Source organism: Elephas maximus, chromosome X (assembly GCF_024166365.1).
Source record: "Elephas maximus indicus isolate mEleMax1 chromosome X, mEleMax1 primary haplotype, whole genome shotgun sequence".
NCBI lineage: Eukaryota > Metazoa > Chordata > Mammalia > Proboscidea > Elephantidae > Elephas > Elephas maximus.
In genome coordinates this window covers 163750199-163772728 of record NC_064846.1, presented here as the reverse complement: position 1 = coordinate 163772728, position 22530 = coordinate 163750199, and the positions used below count along the sequence as shown (strand labels likewise).

The following is a 22530-nucleotide window of genomic DNA, read 5'->3' as shown; positions in this document are numbered from 1 at the left end:
GAAATTCGACGTCTGAGTGTGGTTTATTCTCTTACAATTGCGTCAAAACAGGTACATGACTTGAGTCTTTATCTCAAAGTTTCCAACAAGCTTTTTAAGTTTAATTTTTAACTGTTTACTGAACTCAAGGTTTGTTTTTTTTCCATTCATATGCAGGTGTTCACGTAAACATAGTTTCCCCACATCGAGCCCTACCCTTCTTATAAAGAGCATGTTCACAACGTTTGGAATGGAGCAATGCAGAATGGATGACTACGACCCTGATGCAAGCCTGGAGTACAGTGAAGAGGAAACCTACCAGCAGTTCCTAGAGTTCTATGATGATGTGCTCCCTGAGTTCAGGAATGTGGGGAAAGTGATTCAGTTCAAGGTGGGTATGCATGGGCAGAGGGGATTAGTTCGCTTCACATGGAAGTACTCAGTGGGACCAGACAGCTAGCGCACGTGATATCTACCTGGGCGGAGGAACCCGCAGTGGTTCAGTGCCTGACCTGGTGTCTGGCACCCAGGCACTCAGTAAACATTACTTTCTTCTCTCCCTTTCCACCCTCCTCATAGCCGATACAGTGTAGATACTAGGTAAACTCATAAACATGTACTAGTCTGATAGTTACTGAATCCTAGGGTCTAGATTCTGTAGGGTCACTATGAATTGGAATTGACTCGACAGCAATGAGTTTGGCTTTTTGTTTGGTTTAGGGTCTAGATTAGAGCCCTGGTGACAGAGTGGTTAAGTGTTCAGCTGCTAACTGAAAGGTTGGCAATCCAAACCCGCTCCGTGGGAGAAAGGTGTGGCAGTCTGCTTCTGTAATGGTTTACAGCCTTGGAAACGCTGCGGGACAGTTCTACTCTGTCCTATAGGGCCGCTATGAGTCGGAATCCACTCAACAGCAATGGGTTAGATCGGAAAGGCTCTTTCATTTTTTTTTTTAGCAGTCAGTGATCCAGCTCTCTTTCAGCGTGTGGCTTCTCAGCGTGAGGTTCTCTGCAGCTCGTGGCCAAGCCTTCACTTAGACACTGCGTATGGTGGAGTGCGCACTGCCCCTTCCTCTGTAGTCAGCCTTAGCTACAGCTGCAGGGGAACGCCGCTGCGCGTACTAAGGTTGTTGTTCACCGTGTTGCAGGGCCCTGCTTGTAACTTTCACCCATTGGTGCATGAGCTTCTGGACCTATGAGGAACATTTATCTTGATTTCTTTTTTTTTTTACATTATTTTTATTTACTGGATTCCTTCAGTACTGAGACATAATGTCCGAATATCATGGTTTGTGATGGAGCACACTAGGTGAACGGGAGGTGTTCACATCACACATCATTATTTTAGATATGCTCTCAAACATGGGTAAAGTCAGATGTAATACCTGCTGCTCCCACTACCCATCTGTTGAGTCAAAACATAATGCATTGTCGTTGAGTCCATTGTGACTCACAGTGATTCTGTAGGACACAGTAGATCTGCCCCATGGGTTTCCAAGGCTGTAATCTTTATGGGAACAGACTGCCACATCTTTCTCCCACAGAGTGGCTGGTGGGTTCAAACTGCTAACCTTTTGGTTAGCAGCTGAGTGCTTAACCACTGCGCCACCAGTGCACATAACATAGCGAAGCCCTATTTGTGATTTGATCGGATCCTAACCTAAATGATTTTGTTACAATGTCATATAATTTGGAAAAACATAGGATAAAAGCTATGAGTTTTTTCCTGCTAATTGGGAAATGACAGCGGAGAGTTAGAACAGCTAACAGAGCTATGGCTAAGCGATGACACGAATGGAATTCCAGGCCACACTTCTAGCTACTCATTTCACACTGGGCCTTCGAAATTCTTTTTGAGTTTCTCTTTCCCCTCTACCTTCTGTTTCTGGTGTATGTGCCTTCCGGTCTTCACCCTCCTGCGTAGTACATCTGATACACACCAGAGCAGAAATGCCTGCTCACACCCAGGGCTGGGGAGGCAGTGTGGCTGGACCAGCCTGTGCTTTTGAACACGTCACTTGCCCTCTTCATGCCTTTCTCCATCTATAAAGGGAGGGGAGTGCTGAAGTCAGTGGTTTCCCTCCTGGCGTCCCCAGATTATGCTGCTGCTTGAAGTGGTAGCAGGGGAGTTGCCTTCAGAACTTCAGACTGGTTATTAATGGAAATCACACGTTACCTGCGACAGAGTGTCCCCACTAACCATGACATAATTACTTTCTTGTTTAGAATTATGTCAGTTCTGCGTTGTTAATGGCCAAGCTCATGCTAATCAGATTTGCAGTTGTAAGTAGAAAGCTATTCAGTAGAAACGCTTTCAAAACATCAAATTCATTATGGAAAATGAATAACAGGTCCTTGGGAATCACTGGACTAAACAATCTCTCCGGGCCCTCGCCCGGCCGGCACTGAACCCAGACTTTGGACTTTTCCTTCCAAGTCTGGGCTTATGGACTGGCTTGTGGGTCTGTCCCTGCTGGGTCTGGGGTGTGCTGATAAAAGCCCTCAGAGACAAATTGTTTCCATTAGAGATTTATTTTGAAATTAAAAGCATAACTTTGGTATGAATATTTGCAGACCTTTTTATACCATTATAGAAAGATAAATAAGATTTGTCATTTCTGAAGGCCAATTGTCAGATGTCCAGCCTCACCGGTAAGAGGAGCAGTGCATAGGAAAATGAGAGATTCTTTCACACCTATCAGGCAAAAGCCATAGATTCTATTAATACCAAGAGTGGGCGAGAAGGTGTAAATTAGTGAAAGCATTTCAGAGAGCAATTTATCAATACCTAGCGAAGGTAAGGAGCCCTGGTGGCGCAGTGGTTAAGAGCTCGGCTGCTAATCCACCAGCCACTCCTTGGAAACCCTATGGGGCATTTCTACTCTGTCCTAAATTGTTCCTATGAGTCAGAATTGACTTAATGGCAACGGGTTCTTTTTTTTAGTGACGTTAACGAGACATGGAACCTATAAATTGGCCCTCGACTTCTGGTTGTGCCAGGAGAAAAGTCCTCACACCAGAGGGATGGTCAGGAATGCTTATCATAGCACCGTTTGTTGGTGACAAGCTGGAAGCACCTGGGATATCCATCACTAGATGTGTTTTGATAATCTGATGTCTCTAGCATGCTTAAATATTGAAAAAAGAATGTGGAATAAATACTATTTATATAAGATTTTAAAGTCCACAAATCAAGAGTATACATTGTTTGTCAATACATATACACATTTGTTTATGTATGTATATGTAAACGTGTATACCCACATAGACCTTAAGGAGCCCTGGTGGTGCAAAGGTTAAGCACTCAGCTGCTAACCGAAAGGTCGGCAGTTTGAAACCACCAGATACCCCACGGGAGAAAAGACCTTGTGCTTTGCTCCCGTAAAGATTACAGGCTAAGAAACCCTTTGGGGCAGTTCTGCTCTGTCCCATACGGTTGCTATGAGTTGGAACGGACTCAACGGCACTCAAAAACAGCAATATATAGACCTACATGTATGTGTGTGTACATACATAGTATAAATTTTTATGGCACACATATATGTACTTAACGCCTGTATGTTCCTTTGTGCTTGGAGTGTGAAGAGTATACCCAGCTGCGGGGCAGTGCTCACCACTGTGATGGAGAAGGGAAAATAATAAATGGAAGGGCGTCAAATGTATCTTTAACATTTTACTGATATAAAAATTCTCAGACAGAAGTGGAGAACACTCGTGTTCAATCTGGGTGGCATGTACATGGGCTGATTTACATTCTCTATTTTTATGCATGTGTGAAACATTTCATATTTATGGGGAAAAACAGATCTGGGTCAACAGGGACCCCATCCTAGGGGCCTGCAAGGCTGCCATGTGCCTTTAATAGACTGGAGCATGGCCTCGTTTTAGAATCTTTAATTGATCACTATTTTTGGGTGGTGGTAGCCTGGACAAACTACATTTGATGACTGGCTGATATCTTTGCCTTAGTTTTTATGATAGAATATTTCATTGCTCCTTAGGTCAGCTGCAACTTTGAACCTCATCTTAGGGGCAACGTGTACGTTCAGTATCAATCGTAAGTATTCTGAACACACAGGTCTTCATGCTTTGTCACTGCGTAGTGTTTTGTTAATGTTCATTTCTGGGATTTTTCTACTGAGTATATAGCTTTCACATGCATGTTTTTTTTTAATGTAAATATGAACAGATGACAGAGAAGTATGGTGGGGATTTGAAAATAGTACATGTATATGTACATGGTTTTGAATCTTTTACAATATGGTTATATTATTACTTATAGAATTTTAATAATGAAAAGAGTTGAAAAGCGATACCAAGAATAGAGAATAGCATGAATCGAAAGAGCCAGAAATTAAAGGTCCAAATCACCTTAGTGTGCATTTGACCAGCTTACTGTAGCATTCCCGCTCCTCTCGCTGATGGCTGAGGCCGCTCCATGGCTAATGGGTTCAATGACCCATTATAACACGAACAGCGATCCTCTCGGGAACTAACAGTGGACTAACATGTCAGCATCTTGAATGGTAGAATCTTTTGGACTAAGAAGCCAGTTGCCATGCACCAAAACCTCTCGAAGGGTTAGTAAAAAGGGTTCCGGAGTAAATTTTGAACTTCAGGAGCTTGAATACGCTAACGAGGACTCCCTAGGTAGTACAAAACCAGTGAGCTTGATGGTCCTAAATAAATTCATAAAAGGGTGAATTAGTAATAGGGCTAATACATCTCAGAACGTCCCTGTGAAGTGCATCCTCTCGTTTTTTGGTTTAAAGGGAAGAAGAATGCCAGGCAGCCCTCTCCGTGTTCAATGGACGGTGGTATGCAGGACGACAGCTGCAGTGTGAATTCTGCCCGGTGACCCGGTGGCAGATGGCAATTTGTGGTAAAATACATCATGCTGGTTTTACTCCCATTTGTTTCACTGCTATATAAAAGGACACTCTGGGGAAAAAAACAATCTTTTAAAGGGTTTAAATTAAAAAAAACAAAATCACTGGGCATAGCTTTTGCTTCAGGCAGTAGATGAGCAGAGCTTATTCCATAAAGGACATCACACTTTAGATCTGTACCAGACCTTGTGGGTCACTTTATCGGTGAAAGAGGTGGGGCTAGAATTCTCGTCTTCTCCTCAGTCCTGGGCTCCGTGTATCCCATTCCGGAAGACCGAGAACCTTTGTCCACGGGAAGCCACGCTTGCCTTTGCAGGTTCACAGGTGTTTTCTCTTCACCGGCTCCCATGACTCCAGCTGAATTTTTCTTCGCATCCTTATCCCTAATGACTCTTCTGTCATCATTGCCACCCAGAACTTCACCGATCACATCCTCGCCTTATGTGAGATGGGTGCGTTTGTGCATTAGAGATGGAGTGGAGGTGTAGGCCCCGATGTGGTGTGTTCAGTCAGACAACAAGTCAGACGGTGCAGCCGAACCAGGACAGGAGGACCAGGCCTCTCCTGGGAGGAGCCAGCCACTTTGAGGGCCTCACTGTTGTGGTTTCTATCATAAGGGCTTAGCCAAACTATTAAGGGCACCCGATGAAAAGAGATGAAGCTATAAATGCCCAAGGGGAGCGCTTATTGGACCCTTCACTTCTGCTGCTTTGCTTTACACTCCCCTGCTTAAAACCTCATATAAAAAATATATAATCTGTAAAGTCTGAATCACACTAAGGATTTAGCAGCCTTGTTTTAATGGATGCTGCCATTTTTAAACCATTTTATTAAAGGAAAAACAGATTTTAGGATCCCTTGCTTAGGAAAACCAGAAGAACCATTTCAACATATACTTAAAGGCGTGGGGGATGAGAGAGATGGAATTGTGTTCTCTCTAAAGGCAGTTACTTTTGTCACTTCCTGGGGATCCAGTGTGATTTCAGTGAGCAGCTTCTGAGTGTGACTTCGATGGCCACAAAGCAGGAGGCTAGTTTACTTAAAAAAAAAAAATAACAGCTTTGTTGAGATATTCACTTACCACAAAACTCACCTTTTTAAAGTATACAATTCAGTGGTTTTTAGAGTCATGCAACCGTCACTGCTGCCTAATTTTAGAACATTTCCATGCCCCCATCCCCTGCCAACCCCCCATCTACTTTCTGACTCTATGGATTTGCCTAATTCTGGACATTTCTTATACATGTAATCATACAGTATGTGACCTTTTGTGTCTGATTTCTTTTACTCAGCGTGTTCTCAAGGTTCGTCCACGACGTAGCATGTATCAATCTTTCTATTCCTTTTTATGGTGGAATAATAGTCCATTGTGTGGATATACCAAAAAAGCCAAACCAGTTGCTGTCAAGTCGATTCCAACTGATGGCAACCCCATGTGTTACAGAGTAGAACTTCGCCGTAGTTTTCTTGGGTGTAATCTTTCTGGAAGCAGATCACCAGGCCTTTCTTCTGTGGCCCCACTGGGCAGGCTCCAAACGCCAACCTTTAGGTTAGTAGTCGAGCAGAAAGTGTCTGCGCCACCCGGGGACCCACATATACCGTATCTTATTTATCCATCGGTCGACGGACGTGAGTTGTTGCCACTATCTGGTATTATGAATAATGCCACTGCGAACATCTGTGTAATGTGTTTGTATGAACATACGTTTTCAGTTCTTGGGTCTATGTCTAGGAGTGGAATTGCTGGATCTTATGGTAGCTGTTTAACTTTCTGAAAAGCTGCCAAGCTTCCTTCCAAAGCAGCTGAACCATCTTATAATTCCACCAGCAATGTATCAGGGTCCCAGTTTCTTCACATCCTTATGGTACTTGCTATTATGTCTTTTTATTTTAGCCATCCTAGTGGGTGTGAAGTGGTATCTCATGGTGGTTTTGATTCACATTTCCCTAATGTCCAATGATGTTGAGCACCTTTTCATGTGTCTGTTGGCATTTGCAGTCTTGAGAAATGTCTATTCAGATCCTTGTCCATTTTTTAAATTGGGTTGTCTTATTATTGAGTTGGAAGAATTTTTTTATATAGTCTATATATGTTTTTAGATAAAAAAAAAAACCAAAGCCGCTGCCGTAGAGTCGATTCTGACTCATAGCAACCCTATAGGGCAGAGTAGAACTGCCCCATAGTTTCCAAGGAGCACCTGGCGGATTCGAACTGCTGACTTTTGGTTAGCAGCTGTAGCCCTTAACCACTACGCCACCAGGGTTTCCATATTGGAAATGCATGTCTCTTATCACAGGTACATGATTTACAAATATTTTCTCCCATTCTGTGGGTTGCTTTTCATTTTCATGACAAAGTATCCTTTGAAGCACAAGTTTTTAATTTTGATGAAGTCTATTTTGTCACTTGTGCTTATGACAGCATATCTAAGAATTCATTGCTGTTTTACGTATCTGGGGAATTTACTTCTTGTTTTTTAAAAAAAGTGTGAAAACCCCAAAGAGGTCTCAAAGTCGTTCACGTAGATTTTACCTTTGACAAGAATCTTCCATACTAAAAGCACTTGAAAATTTAAAAGCGTTAGGCCAATGTTTTTGAAGTGTTAACGAAAATACAGCATCCTCCCCCTATCTGTAGAGGCTTTCTTGTTGACCGGTGGTTCTGTCCCATCACCACCACATGCCTGCAATGCACACGCCTGCAGGGACTCTAAAGACTGGTTCTTCAGTGTTAATTCATGATCCCAGTCATGAAATAAGTGGAAGAGTGAAACTCAGGGAAAGCTAATGTGGTCACCATTTGGTCAGCTGTACGCTGAGCAGTAATCCACTTGGGGAATGGGATGTTCTGGTCAATTAAACTTCAGATTTGTTATCTTTCAGAGTACCATCTGTTAGAGAGCTGAATATTTTTAGTTCTGGGAATGAAAATTATGTAATTTATCTACAAGCCCCTTTTAAATAATACCCAGTAGAGAGTACCAGAAATGTACTTTCTGAAATGGATAAAGTACCATCTTCAGAAAAAGACAGTCATAACTGCTATGTCCTAACTATTCCATTTCAGGTTTATTTGAAACCCAGCAGTGTCCAAGAGGAAAACACTGCAACTTTCTTCATGTATTCAGAAATCCGAACAATGAGTTTTGGGAAGCTGACAGAGACATGTATCTGTCCCCAGATCGGACTAGCTCAACCTTTGGGAAGAACCCCGATAGGAGAGAGAGAATGGGCCACCGTGATGACTACTATTGCAGGCCAAGGAGGAGACGAAGTCTAAGTTCAGACCACTCCTACAAAAGAAACGGGGAATCTGAGAGGAAAAGGAGCAGTCACAGGGGGAAGAAATCTCACAAGCACGTGTCCAAAAGTCGGGAAAGGCACAGCTCCCGAAGCAGAGGAAGAAAAAGGGACCGCTGTCGGAGCCGCGGCCAGAGAAGTCGCAGCCGAAGCCTCAGGAGCCGGAGAAGTCGGACCCAGAGCCAGAGCTGCAGGAGCCAGAGTTCATCCAGGTCCCGGAGCCGGGCCGGGAGGAGGTCCGGTAGTAGAGACAGATATATCTACAGTCCCAAATCCAAATAAATACATTGGCTAGAAGGGGAGGAGCTCGAGGGCTAGCAAGTCTGGCAGAACCCTGTGTGAACTGGAATTCTATTTCAAAGAAAGTTTTTTTCTCTGATAATCAAAAATTGTATGTTTAATATCGAAAACTTAGAAAACAAAACATATAGGTAGCAACATAAAAATCGCTTGTAATCCTAACCAGTGACCTTTGGAGCGTTGCTTTAGTCTTTTCTTATGGATGTGTCCGTATTTTTTTTTTTTAACAAAGTTAATGTATGTCTGCAGTTGAATATGCTACCTTTTTTTCACCTGAAACATTGCCCTATTTCAAGCAGTCCCTATTCTGACGTGGTTTTTACTTACTGCATAGTTTAATGTATCTATTTAACCATATCCCTATTGTTGTATTTTTAAATTATTTATAATTTTGTACTCTTAAAGGAGCCTTTGCTGAAAACAAATAAAAAGTAAAAAACCCTATGATGGGTTTCCTTAAACACTTCCGTGCATTTCTGATCATTTACTTAGGATAAATTACATCAAGGGATGTGGACAGTCAAGTTTTTCCCAATCCTGCTCCAGCAGAGTACGAAATCTAGCACGGAGAGGTCATTTTGCTGCTCCCACTTCAAGTATTATCTGTGTAAGTGCTCATTTCTGTACTTTTATGTCTAAGCCAAAGGTTTTCTCTGTAATTAACGGCCATTGGTGCTTTTAAGAATCTTGTTTGCCCCTTATTAAAAATCTATTAGACTTTTCTCCTGTACTAGCTGAACCGTTTTACTTTAAAATTCATGTTCTCAATCTTAAAAACTAAAGGGTTATGTAACTTTTTCCTCCCTCCCACCCGGTTCTCAGTTCCCTTTCAGCTGGGGGCTTTCTATCAATCAGGGTGTTCATCTTTTTTACAGTATAGTCCTTTATAGGAGCCATGGTGGCACAGTGGTTAAAGCACTCAGCTTTTTAACAAAAATGTCAGCAGTTTGAACCCACCAGCCTCTCTGCAAGAGAAAGACGTGGCAGTCTGCTTCCGTAAAGATGACAGCCTCGGAAACCCTACGGGCAGTTCTACTCTGTCCTACAGGGTCTCCAAATCACAATCGATGGCACTGGGCAGAGTCCTTTACATAAAGCTTATGTCATTTTCAGGATATTAGGGTCACTGCTACTGAATATGCCTTGTGTTAAGGCAATCCTGGTACAAAAATCGTTGCTCTCATTACTGTTTGTGACTCAAAATACTATGATTCAAAAATTCCAACTCTGTAGATTGCCCGCCATGGCCCATAGGCCTGACTGGTGAGTAGCCAGCTGCATGTCAGAGGATCCAAGCCTACCTATTACTGTCAGGCAACCTAAGTTTTGACTTTTTGGTTGTGTATTAGAGGCAGGCAGTACAATCTGCAAGTACCAGTCCACTGTGGTGGGAGTGCTAACCCCCCCAGGTCATGGGGGAAAGGGAGGAGATCAGAGTTGTTCGGAAAGAGCAAAAAAAGAGAATCCAGTGCATCAAGGTTTTAAAAGCTGCATTTATTGATTGAAAATAAGTATGTAGATAAGCTCTTGGTAGCATGAAATCCACATTTTTTTTTAACGAACTTGAAGAACATGAAGACTCCAACTCTGCTGCCATTTATCTTGTGTGTGCTTATAACCACCACCACATTCAAATGGAGGTGCATTTTTGTCACTTTACTGAAAAAAAAAAACAAACTTCCTTCAGCAGCTCTCCTTAAGTTGACAAACTTTTGGAAAGAGATTGAGAAAACACTACAGTGGTGTACAGTGAACATTTATTACAACTACCCGGTGATGCGGTATGACAGTGATCACGTGGCCTGAATACTGGTCAAAATTACAAGCTTAATCCAGCCCAGCAAACACAAGTGAAAGTGTAAACTGTAAAGACATGTTTAAATATGTGCATGTATGTATGAAAGTTGACACTGAAACAATTACACAGCTTTAAAAAAATACAGGGCCCACTAATGCCAGTTGACCTCATTCAACTCTTACTCTTTTATGAAAGGTGTCTGAAGACTTCTGTTAAGTAGGCAGTGCCACGGAGGGGACAGAGGATACCTAAGTGAAGGAAAGCAGAATACACTGTGCTTGAACAAGCACATCAGAAGGAACAGCCGTGCTTTAAACGATGGCTTATGCAATACTTTGTAAAGAGAGCAATATGTTTTCTGTTAAGACACTGTTATGAAGAGTTCCTGATCAATCAACATTTCCACTTTATTTTGGGGCATCAAAACAATCTAAGTGACAACATGATTATGACCACAAAGAATTCATCTCAGCAGTCAAATGTGCCTTGTCTTAAAAAGAAAGTGCTATTTTCCAACAGTCCATCTATGTTCTTTGTCCCAGGGTCAGAATGTCAAAGAATCTTTAGCGTGAGACACCATCATCAATCCAATTAGTCATTTAAAATTATCTGTATTCCCTTTGTGTTTTAAGGTATGTAGCTTCCAATGGGATCTTTGGTATAAATTTGGTTTTTAAACGTTTCAAAATAGTTAGCTTTTCATTCATTTGATGTGTGACATGTCAATTCCCTTTATTCCCACTAGACTGAAATGCTGCACTAGTCTTTGGTTCCTTAAAACCAGGTTTCGCATTTTAATTTACCAGCTTCCTTTGTCACATACAGTAAGGTAACAAAGGCATATTGTTGGATTTTGCATGTATACGGATGTGTCATTTTCATATATACACGTAATCAAATTAAGAGAAACTGACCAACTTTAAAATATCCAGAAAAGCTACCTTCTTTTCTGTGTCACTGTAATTCATATTTAAGTCCCTTTAATTTACCATTTGATTAACCAAAGTTCCCTTAAAAAAAAAAAAAAAACGCAAAACTTTTGTGTAGGCCTGAATGAAGCAGCTTAGCACAACAGTAATACTGACGAATCATCATCTTGTACCATTAGCTAACATGGACATGAGAGGCAGTGAACGTCTACAGTGTGTGAAATGCCACAAGAAGTCATCAACAAGGAAGGAGAGTTATGTCAGTCCAATTTCTTCAAGAACACTACGTGGGGTTTCAGCTTCCTGTGGAAGGAAAATGTGAGACTCTGGTAAGCAGATCCAGGGAGCCTTTGCGAATGCGAAAAATGCACATGAAGAATGTGCTCATTTTAGAAAATAACAAAACCAAAGACAAGGTGTGTTTTTTTTTTTTAATTCAGTGTTAAAAGACCATCACCATATTAGTGGTACCAAACCCAAACCAAGCCCGTTGCCGTCAAGTCAATTCTGACTCATAGCGACCCTACAGGACAGAGCAGAACTGCCCCACAGGGTTTCCAGGGCAGTAAATCTTTATGGAAGCAGACTGCCGCATCTTTTCTCCCATGGAGCGGCTGGTGGGTTGGAACTGCCGACCTTTCGGTTAGCAGTCAAGTACTTTAACCACTGCGCCACCAGGGCTCCTCTGTATTAGTGATATTAGTGGTTAGGGCTTGGGACCCAAAACACCTGAGACCACATAAGGCTCTTTTTCGGCATTCAGTAAGTACTTACGAGTACCTGCTCGTGTGCCAGGTACGGCTGCTGAAACACAAAAATCAATCAAACCCAGTGTAAACCCACCGGCAATTCATGCAATCACGGTTCCTCAATTGTATACAAAAAAGATAAGATACCTAAGTGTTAAAATTCAAACTATCTCCCCTAAACAGAAAGCTAGGGGGCAAAACTCTTCCTGTAATTTTTCCCCATGGTCTTTTTTTGTCACATGCATTTGTAGAAATGCTTATACTACTCAGTTTGAGTTAAGTTAACTGTGTACTGCAGCAAGGTTTCCAAAGTGGTCACCTTCCCACACCTGCCGATAGCATTTGGTGGGGGCAACGTACAGAAAGAACGCCCTCTGGCCCAACCAGTATTTGCTTTTAAATTTCGAAGAAAGACAAAAACAAAGCAGGTATATTTAGCTGGTTGATTTTGCATGTTACAAAATAAATTGCCAAGTAGGTCAGATTTCAGATATTACTGATAACAAGTTTGTAACTAAAAGGCATGCTAAATTGTAATAGAGCAATTTTATAGTATCCAATAATAAACTTACTTTTGCATCCTAATCGTAGTGCAGCACAAAGCAAGGAAAAGAAAATTATATTAAACCACAAATCCTTAGAACATTAATTCTAAGACACTACACATGGTAAAATCTTAAATAACTTTATAGTCTGTGCCCGTTTCTGGGAAAACAAGGCTAACAGTACTTACCTTCATGTGTTGAAATTATGAGAGACAAAATCAAAACGAAGGTGCTGAGCACTACAACCCAACTCTGTATAATGTTCATGACATTTTAGTATGTTTGTGTATTGAAAAATGGGTGCAAACCAGCTTTAGTGAAAAACGTATTTATACTTTTTATAAAAGGCAGTCAAATCTGTGAAGTGTTCTTGCCAAAAAAATTGAACCTGAATCAAACCAGACTCAGATCTAATAACGATATAAGGGGGACAAAAAAACGAGGAAAACATCGTCACGAGAATATAATCAGCCAAATATACAATGTAAGAAATCTTGTAAGACAAACGACCCAGTTTTAAAAAATGGCAAGGGTGGAAAAGCCGAGGAACCATGATAGATTTAAAGAGACTTAAGATTGTTCTGTAAACCTTCATCTAAAGTACAATTAAAAAGATGAATCTATAATAAAAAAAAAAAAAAGAGAGACTTAAGAGACACATGGACCAGATGCAACAGGAGCTTTGGAGAACCTACTTCTAACCAATTATAAACACAGGACAAAAAGAACCCCAGACAAGCTATTAGGAATTACTGTTAAAATTTTGCTGAGTGTGGCACTCATCTGTTCCAGACAGAAACTGAAGTATTTCGAGCTACAATGATACAATGTCTAGGTCTGGCTCTAAAACACTGAGGCTGAGGAAACAAGCAGAGGATTCAGCTGACAGCTGGTGAAGCTGCTTGACGGGCACACAGTGTTCCTTAAGCCTGTCTCTATATTGGAGTGTCTCAAAGTCTTCACGAGACGGCTTTTAAAGAAAGCCTAATGCAACTGATGTAAGTTCCCAAAAAGTGACTTAAGCCAGTCTCTTTCATTTCTAACGATTAGCCTTTAAAACACTGAATACACTGAGAGAATGGCATGTGAGTCACATAAATATTAAATAAAGGAAACAATTTTAAAATAATGGTTTCCATTTAATGTTAAGTATTTTTTTAAAAAACTTCACACAACCCTATGCATTCTGTACAGTTAACAGTCTTAACTTATCCAGCTAAATATGTCCCCCAGCTAGTCCCTAGAGCCGGTCAGATTTTCCCTAGGCGATCGCGGCCTGCAATTTTCTGCGGCATTTGCTGAGGAAAACCACTTTGCTTATGGAATATGCATTATTTAAAATAAAAGGCCTGTGTTTCAAAGAATCATTTACACGTTTTACTCCTTTGAGACTTGAACAGTATTTTTTTTAACAAATTGTGTTTATAATTAATATAATTTTCACATGTTCACACTAAATTGTAGCTCAAAATCAACCTGGAAAAGCTAAAGTATAAAATACGTTATTTCATGAAACGGGATGAAGAAGAAAAAAAGTCATTCACATGAGACAAAGTACATGCAATACTTTTATTTTAAACATGCCAGGAAGCTTTTTCAGAGTCTACTAATTTGAAGCAAGCAGCGGTATACAGATAACAAAAGCGATGTGTTACAGCGCAGCACACAGCATCCAAAGCCAGCAGGCACGAGACAATGAATATTTATGTAGCATTAAAACCATATGAATAGTATAGTGCCTTGCAGGGGACATGGATGAAAAAAATGGAAAAGACAGACCAATGCGTAAATGTAGAATGCTACATTTCTCATTGACAGCCCCATACAGGGGCTTCAAATGTAAGCGCGTGACAGCAACAACGGTAAGGATAGAAATAACTGTACTGCCTAATGCTAAGTTTGGTCAAAACACATTTTCATAGGCCTTCCTTCAGTGGTAAGCTAGTTTGAGTATCTTAACTCAGACTTTCTAGATATAAAACAATGAATTATTTGATACTTTTCCTTTGATAATAAAATTTGCTGCAGGTTTTATTAAAAGTACACACAATAATGGTCAATATTAAAGAAAGGTTTTAATACCCCTAAAGTATAAAATCATCATTAACAAAGCAGTAAGTATTCAAATGAAGATTTAGGTATATTATAAAACTACAGCCTAGCAAAATATAAGTATTTAGGTATTTAAACTGAATTTTAAAATATTAACTACATAAAAAAATCAGTATTAATACTTTGAAGGGCTACTTAATATTGAGCTATAGATATTGTGGACCATACTCTTCTGACGTAACTTTCTGACAGTTCTTAAAGGGACTGCTTGATATTATTATATTGCACAAATGTGACACTACAAAATTCCCAAAACATGGGCTATTTAAATATTATGTATTGGTACAGATCAATTTCACCTTCATGCATTATTTCCACATAGACTTTTCTGGGATATATTAGGACACATGAACTCATACAGGATGGGATGTGACAGTAAATACAGTTTTCATTTTTTTAAAACACATCATCATTGGAAGACCGAACCACGCTACTTATTATGGCACTGCTTGTTTTGACCTAGTGTTCCAGCCATAATGTCCTTAGTAAACATTTTCAAGATTGCAAGGTTTTGCTCTTAGGAGATTCATCGCAGATGGTTCATTAATGACCACATGTATATATTTAAGATGAAATATTACTCGAAACATTCATAGGTTCTTATTTTTCCCCCCCAAAATTAAATCAGTTGGAGTAGGCATAAGCCAAACCAAGATCACATGTAGAATGAAAATCAAATGGAAAAGGGCTAGGGACAGGAACAGGGAAAAATACAATCATAAAGCTATTGGTTCTAAAATATTCTACAACTATTACGACAAGATAACCAGTGTCACCAAGCTGAGGATATTTTCTTTCATAAGCATATCAGCTCTCTATTTCCTCTGTGAAATTCTGCATACTCGATGAGTAGTCATTTAGTACACAGGGACATTAAAATATTCATGACGTGGCTACAAAAGAAATGCATGTAAAAAAAAAAAAGAAATGCATGTATTCTTACATAAAAAAATACAAATTGAAATAGACACAAGATTTCTAGAACATTCAGTGCACAGTGAAGAAAATTTAATTAAAACTGAAAGTTTTTCTTTGTTTTATGGCTGAACGTTTAATTTCTAAATAATGCCCAGGAGCTCGTCTTCATCTTTTATAATTTCTCCATTACTGTATATAATGATAATCAGTATTCAAATCAATGACCCAAGTCTACAAAATCCTAAAGTACTGCATTTACTAATAATATTTTGAAAAGATTTTCAGTGTAAGTTATCTGGTCAATACTGAGTTAACAGAATACTCCATTCTGCCAGTGTTTATGTTCATCAGGATTTTATTACACAAACTAAAGGAATTTAATCTCTTAAAGAAGATCATTTTATCCTAAGGTGACCATAAAGTCTTCTACAGAGGAAAATCTTGCCTGAGAAAAAGTGGGAAAATAGTCATCTATCTGGTATTTTAAGCAGCAATGGAGGATTTTAACTGTTCATTCAGCTACAAACAAAAGTCCATAGAATATGACTTTGAGACTAAGAATATTAAAAAAAAAATTACTCCTAAGAGAGATTTTAAAGAACTCTCCAAATAGACTTGTTAAATGTCTATACTTACAATTTCATCTAAAGAGACGGTTCTCGTATCAACAACAAAAAAGGCAACTTGAGGTGAGGTTTTAACTGACTCCTAGAGAGTCCATAGATAGATTTCTAGGGACTCCACTTACCCCCTGAAATCAGAGGCAAAATTATGTAGATTTTTTCATGGGGAGAGGGTCCATGACCCTTCAGACTCTCAAAGGGGTTATAATCGCACCAACACCACAAGGTTTGTGGCTCCATAAAGTTAAAAACTACTTATTTAAGGCATCAGTAAGTGTCGACTGTTTGGAAAGTATTTTCATTTCAGTATTTATGCAATTTGGAACTTTGAAATGTTAAGCTACAAAGCCATATAAACTGTTCCAATAAAATATGTAACAGGGCATTAAATACATAAGTATCTGAGGAGAAAAGCTAGTCACATTTGAACCCTCAATTCCTAAATATTTTAAAGAGATACTTGCCTTTCCCCACCCCCCACTCAGAACAGAATTACAATGGAATGAAGCAGTAGGTTAAAACATCAATAATAAATTAAACCCTCAAATGCTTCATTCTCTTATAAAAGCTCTCACTTTCAAAAAGGAATTCTATTTCTCCCACCGGCAAATATACATGACTGTAGGTGTGGCTCATATAGAGCACATAGGAGTAAAGTCAGGGAAACCTCTTAGACATAACCAAACACCTCTTGGGATGAAGTTCCTAGGCTTGAAGACAACTCGAGGGACATCTATGTCAACTGGTACAACACAGTACATAAAGTCAATGTTCTGCATCCTACTTTGGTGAGTAGCATCTAGAGTCTTAAAAGCTTGCAAGTGGTCATCTAAGATACAACTATTGGTCTTTTTCAGTCTAGAGCAAAGGAAAGTGAAGAAAACCGAAGACTCAAGGGAGGAATTAGTCCAAAGGACTAATGAACCACATGAACTACAGCCCACACGACCCCAAGACCAGAAGGACTCGATGGTACCCAGCTACCACTACCAACTGCTGACTGCAATCATAACAGAAGGCCCTGGACAGAGGGGGAGAAAATTATAGAACAAAAAAATCAAATTCACAAAAAAGACGAGGCTTGCTGGTCTGACAGAGACTGGAGGAACCCCTGAGACTATGGCCCAAAGACACCCATTTGACCTGGAAATGAAGCCATTCCCAGAAACTACCTCTAGGCCAAACAATAGACAAGCACATAAAATAAACATCAAACACTCTATGTACAAATTATTGAACGGGAAACTAATTTGCTCTGTAAACTCTCACCTAAAAGCACTATAAAAAACAAAGGAATTCTATTTCTGTATCAGTGACATTAGTGATTTAATGAATAAGACCTTTTTGCCAGTGAATCTCTGCAGCTATTTCAGTATTCTCTGTGAAAAAAAGTAAATCGTAAGTCCCAATGATGGATCATGATCAGAGAAAAATTTCCTGTGAAAATATGAGCTTAATGAAATAACTGGGACTATCCCTTGGGATATAACATAATTAGACTTTTCAGGTAATGCTAAAATACAAATGACAAACTTTGACGAGATTGTATTTACCAACTGAATTCACGTCCTTCCACTTTTTGATGCATGTCAGTACCCCAGCATATACTCTAGTACTCAATGAAATGCTGACTGTTTAGCGTGATCACAGGCAGAATGACTGATGCCCAGAGATCATTAAATTCAGCCACTGGTCACCAAGAAAGCTCGTTACCCCAAGCCAAGTCAGAGGGTGGTCTATCCCATTCCCAACCTACCCCAACTGCCAGTTTGAGTAATAAAGTGATATTTACCACTACCAAAGTAATTTCTTACACCCAATGAAACTCTTGCTATGATACTGTTTTCTGGACAGAGAACAAGAGAAATTCAAGTCTGTCAAATAACCGTTCACCTAAATAACAGCAATTCTTTCAGTCTTTAGATTGTTTGTAATCATTTTGATTTCATCACACCATGTAAAACCAGCCACGGACAGCTTATTCCCATTAAGAGAGAAAAGCGAGGGTAGGCCATTTCTAAAGAGGGCCGAGGGACCGTCTGCAGCAGTTCCTCCCAAAGACTTCTCATGAATGGGAACGTTCGTACAGAACTGTTCCTTCTTACTCCTAAGCAATCTTCCTTCTTATGAACGGGAAGGAACAGTTCTGTATGAACCATCCACCAGTGTGACAGGCCCAGACATCTCTACCACTTATTTGACAGGCCTTACTTTAGGGAAGAGTTGATGAGAAGCCAGACTATTCTTTACAATCAGTGATCCACATTACTGCACTTCAGCAAGAAATTATCATCCACCAGCTGCGAAGACTACTCTTCATAGGGAGAAAACCTGCATCAATGGAAAAATGTCCTTCAAGGAAAAACAAGACAAAAAAAGAAACCCTAAAATGCACAGAAATAAATGTATTCCAGCCATTTCATACTGCTATAACATGTTTTACCTATTTTCCCAATTTAGACTGCCTAAAAGAGCTCTGCTATAAATAAATACCTTGATGACTCTGTAACACTTAGGACTGAGTTTTAGCTAAATGATAGATACACTCATAATTAATGAAGTCAGTGTTTCTTTCATATACAAGGAGAATATCATAGTGGATTCAAGGTAACTCCAGTAACTCTGGGCCCTTTATCATTGGTACACGTTTTTGAGCCGCAGAAAAAACTGTATTAACTAGGAACTAGGGCAGGTGAAAGTAAAGTCGGCCATAGTACCCCGCAGGCCCAGAATGAGGCCCACTGTTTTTTCCCTGGGGCACCTGCTGAAATACTACCCTGCAAACTGTATGTTTCTTAACATACTAAAATGTCAGTGGTCTCGATTAAGTGGAAATAAAGGCCAGGACGAAAACAGTAAGAAAAAAACAATTTTTAATACAGCTGTATTATGCAAATATAAGCCACATGTTGCCTTTAGTATGGACTCTTTAGATGCTAGTTTTTAAAATACAGATCCTAAGTTTATTATTTTCAGCCTAAAATGGGCCTTCAATCCTGGGCAATCCTTTTGTTCATCACTAACTGGCTTCCCACTACGACTACTCTAAACCCAGAACACTTTGCTCAAGTTGTCTACCTCTTTCCTTCCTCCAGTCTTCCGTAGCTCGCCTCCAGATGGCCTAGTTCTGAATGCCGAGAAAATAACTTTCTCAATTTCCTTACACAACTCACGGGAAGAAAAACAAAACAAAACAAAAAAAACAAAAAGCAAAACAACCTACAGCTTTTACCCGTGATCACCTCCTAACAAAGGAGGAAGACTTCTTGGTCCAAGTGTTTTGATTCCACTCCCATTCTCTCTCCCAATATGCTTCTCCATTCATTCTATTCCTCTATTTTTCATTGCTCTCTCCATTGGACCCCTCCCGTGTCTACCTGCACCTTCAGGTTTCCTCCATACTAAAAAGCTTTTTCTCGACCACCTACCGAAAGGACCAGATGTAGTGGAAAATGAAGGGTGACAATTTGACCACGGCTTCGAACTGGTTCTGCCCAGGTCAGTTGTGGCTGACGAAAAAAAACCTGAATGGACCAGAATCTTTAAAAATGTGGGTGATCTAGAATGCTAACTGGAACGGGAAAAATGATGGGTCGAAGACCTATTAGAAACTTAATCTCCCTCTTAGAAAACAAGGGCATCAGGCTCCTGAAAGGGCTTGCTACACTGCTTCCAAGTCTCACATTCCAGGGCTTTGACCCATCATTTTTCCCGTTCCAGTTATCATTCCACTTCACCCAAATTTTCAAGATTCGGGGCCGTTCAGGTTTTGCTTCATCAGCCATAACTGAACCAGTGTGAATTGGCGTGAAGCCCTGAATTAAACACATTAAAGAGCAATCAGATATACCTGTTCTCAAAACCATCTACCTTCCTAAGAAAAAAACTAAGAGGAAAAAGCCCCATTACCTTAAAAATTCTTAAATATTTACCATACTAGGTTTATGACTCAAAAGTAAAACCAACTGTGAATCCATAATAAAAACTGGTAAAGTCACAGTTACCTGAAGGCTTAATTCTTGAGATAAGAGATACGTTTAATACTCATAGAGCACTGAATTGAGCAAGTGGCTTCCGTAAACTGGTGGTACTGAACCTAAGACTGAAAACCTCAGTCGTGATTTGCTTTCCCGTACACAACGTTGTAAGAGAGAAAATAATCTACATTTAATGAAAAATATAAGTAAGTGTAATCTGAAGGTATCACTCTCCTCCTATTTTCACGTAAAGGCACTTCACTTATTCCTTGCACTACAAAGTAGTATCCTCCGTCCTTTATGGTCTAGAATACAGTGGTCCTTTTTATGCTCCTATTGAATTCTGAGTCAAAGGATGCAAAGTCCTTACTCTCAACTCCGGAACCCTATTTCTTGTGTTGAACCAAAAGGACAGCAGAGGATCCAATCTCACTAAGATCTATTTTTAGCAATGAATAAAAAGAAGAATCCACACAGTTTACAGGGCACTTTTTACATGACAGGGCTCATGGTGTCAGAGCCTTATTTCATGAGCATTTGTGAAGCACTAGGAAACTCAAGTGATTTTTTTTTTTTTACAGAATAATATGGCTGCTCTCCGGTGGTTACCATCTAAAATGTCCACGAGCAGGCATGTGCTTCGTTTTATGTGCTAGAACTTTTTTTCTGATAATTCTACTCTAGATTTATATTCCGGAGCAACACAAAGCCTACTCTTTCATTCACACTGCAGCATTGTTTTATGTAAAAAAATAACATGAAATGCAAGCTATTTGACACTTCTAAAAAGGGGGGGAATCTCAAACATGTCCAGGGGTTACACTATTAAGTTTGTTAATGTCCTGCTACTAGATCTTTTCTCACTTGATACATACACCTTGGGTATCTTTCCATATCAGCATATAGAAATCAATCTTATTTCCTTTACAGTTATGTAATGGTTTCACTGTATGGTTGTACTGTAACTTCCTTAACATATTTCCCATTGGACATCTGGGTAGGTTTCAATGTTTAATAGTATGCCAGGCACGTGTCTTGTTGCATTTCTATATAGTACTATATACTTTTTATAAATTTGTCTTAAAAATAATGATGGGGATAACTTAACCACAACTTTTACTCAAATAACACACCCTTTCTATGTTTGCCAACCGCACCCTCCCCTCACGAAGTATTTCTGTAAGCGCCGTTGTGCCAATTTTTTTTTACAAGTTGTTGTAAAATAAAATTGGTACAACACGCTTACAAAAATACCTCACGGGAGAAGGGCGCAGTTGGGAAACAAATGTAGAAGGCGCACATTATTTCTGTAAAAATATGGTAAACTCTGCTTGAAAACCATTTAGTTATAAAATACTCAGGACAATTACATTCTCCAGCAGTTACTCTTACTTTTTAAATAAAAAGCGGCATAATCAACATAAACCAAAAAAAACCCCATTCCCATCAAGTCGATTCCAACTCACAGCAACCCTATTAGGGGACAGAGTAGAACTGCCCCATAGGGTTTCCAAGCAGCAGCTGGTAGATTCAAACTGCGGGACCTTTTGGTTAGCAGCTGTAGCTCTTAACCACTACACCACCATGGTTTCCAATTAACATAAAAAAAAGAACATAGGAAATATAAATTTAGGCTATAAAGAAATAATTTTAATCATATTCTAGTATGATTGTTATTTTACTTGCCCTGGTCTTCCTCTTGGATCATAAAAGAAAGAGCCCTACCTTGAAATACTCTGAACTTAATCAGGGCTTTCAGAACATACTAGATTTCTTGGTATTATAGCATTTCATATACTCCAACTCTAAATATTGTTAGTAAGTAAACTTTAAGTCTATACATCTAAAAGAAAAAAAGAAAAGTCTAAAACCCATTGCCATCAAGTTGATTCCAACTCATAGCAACCCTACAGGGCAGAGTAGAACTGCCCCACAGGGTTTCCAAGGCTGTAATCTTTCCTCAAGTAGACTGCCACATCTTTCTCCCTCGGGGCAGCTGGTGGGTTTGAATCACTTAGCAGCCCAGTGCTTAAGCATCCCACCATCAGGGCTCCTTAAAGAGAAGTCTATATATGCAATTATGGTTCTTTAAATTATTCCTCCTTTAAGATAACTATTAAATCCCCAAAGTGGATGGGAAAATCAGCAGAAAAGCCAAGTGTTCTGACTACCTGCAGGGTATATACTCTATTCTGTTTCCCAGTAAAACTCAATAACCTTAACAGGAGTGAACGACTTTGTTGCTGAGGAAATTGAATTCATACAGTGACATCCCACAAGCTTTGCTGTGGATTAGGTCCTCAAGTCAACCACAGATTACCTCCTCATTCCCTGGTTATCAAGTAAAGGTAATTTTGTGTTCTTAAGCACAGTTTGTGCTTCTTTCACAATTTTCAGGGTTTTTTTTCTCCTGC

General features: G+C 39.7%; 2 protein-coding genes across 7 annotated transcripts in view; one reads left to right on the top strand and one right to left on the bottom strand.

Annotated features, from left to right (window-relative positions):
- Positions 1-9175, top strand: part of ZRSR2 (zinc finger CCCH-type, RNA binding motif and serine/arginine rich 2) — a 37441-nt gene extending 28266 nt beyond the window's left edge. For 2 of the 4 annotated variants that reach the window (XM_049873383.1, XM_049873382.1), the window contains 4 exons: positions 157-370; positions 3978-4033; positions 4749-4858; positions 7933-9175. In XM_049873383.1, coding sequence (XP_049729340.1) covers positions 157-370; positions 3978-4033; positions 4749-4858; positions 7933-8447 — 895 coding nt within the window. In that variant the 3' untranslated portion in view covers positions 8448-9175. Of the gene's footprint in view, positions 1-156; positions 371-3977; positions 4034-4748; positions 4859-6157 lie in introns of all 4 variants that reach the window. The other 2 variants (XM_049873384.1, XM_049873385.1) reach the window with 2 other exon arrangements.
- Positions 9176-9940: 765 nt separating this feature from the next.
- The window catches only part of AP1S2 (adaptor related protein complex 1 subunit sigma 2), a 29321-nt gene continuing 16731 nt past the window's right edge, over positions 9941-22530 (bottom strand). The window contains exon 5 of one of the 3 annotated variants that reach the window (XM_049873397.1): positions 9941-11495. In XM_049873397.1, the coding sequence (XP_049729354.1) occupies positions 11448-11495 (48 nt within the window). In that variant the 3' untranslated portion in view covers positions 9941-11447. The other 2 variants (XM_049873399.1, XM_049873398.1) reach the window with 2 other exon arrangements.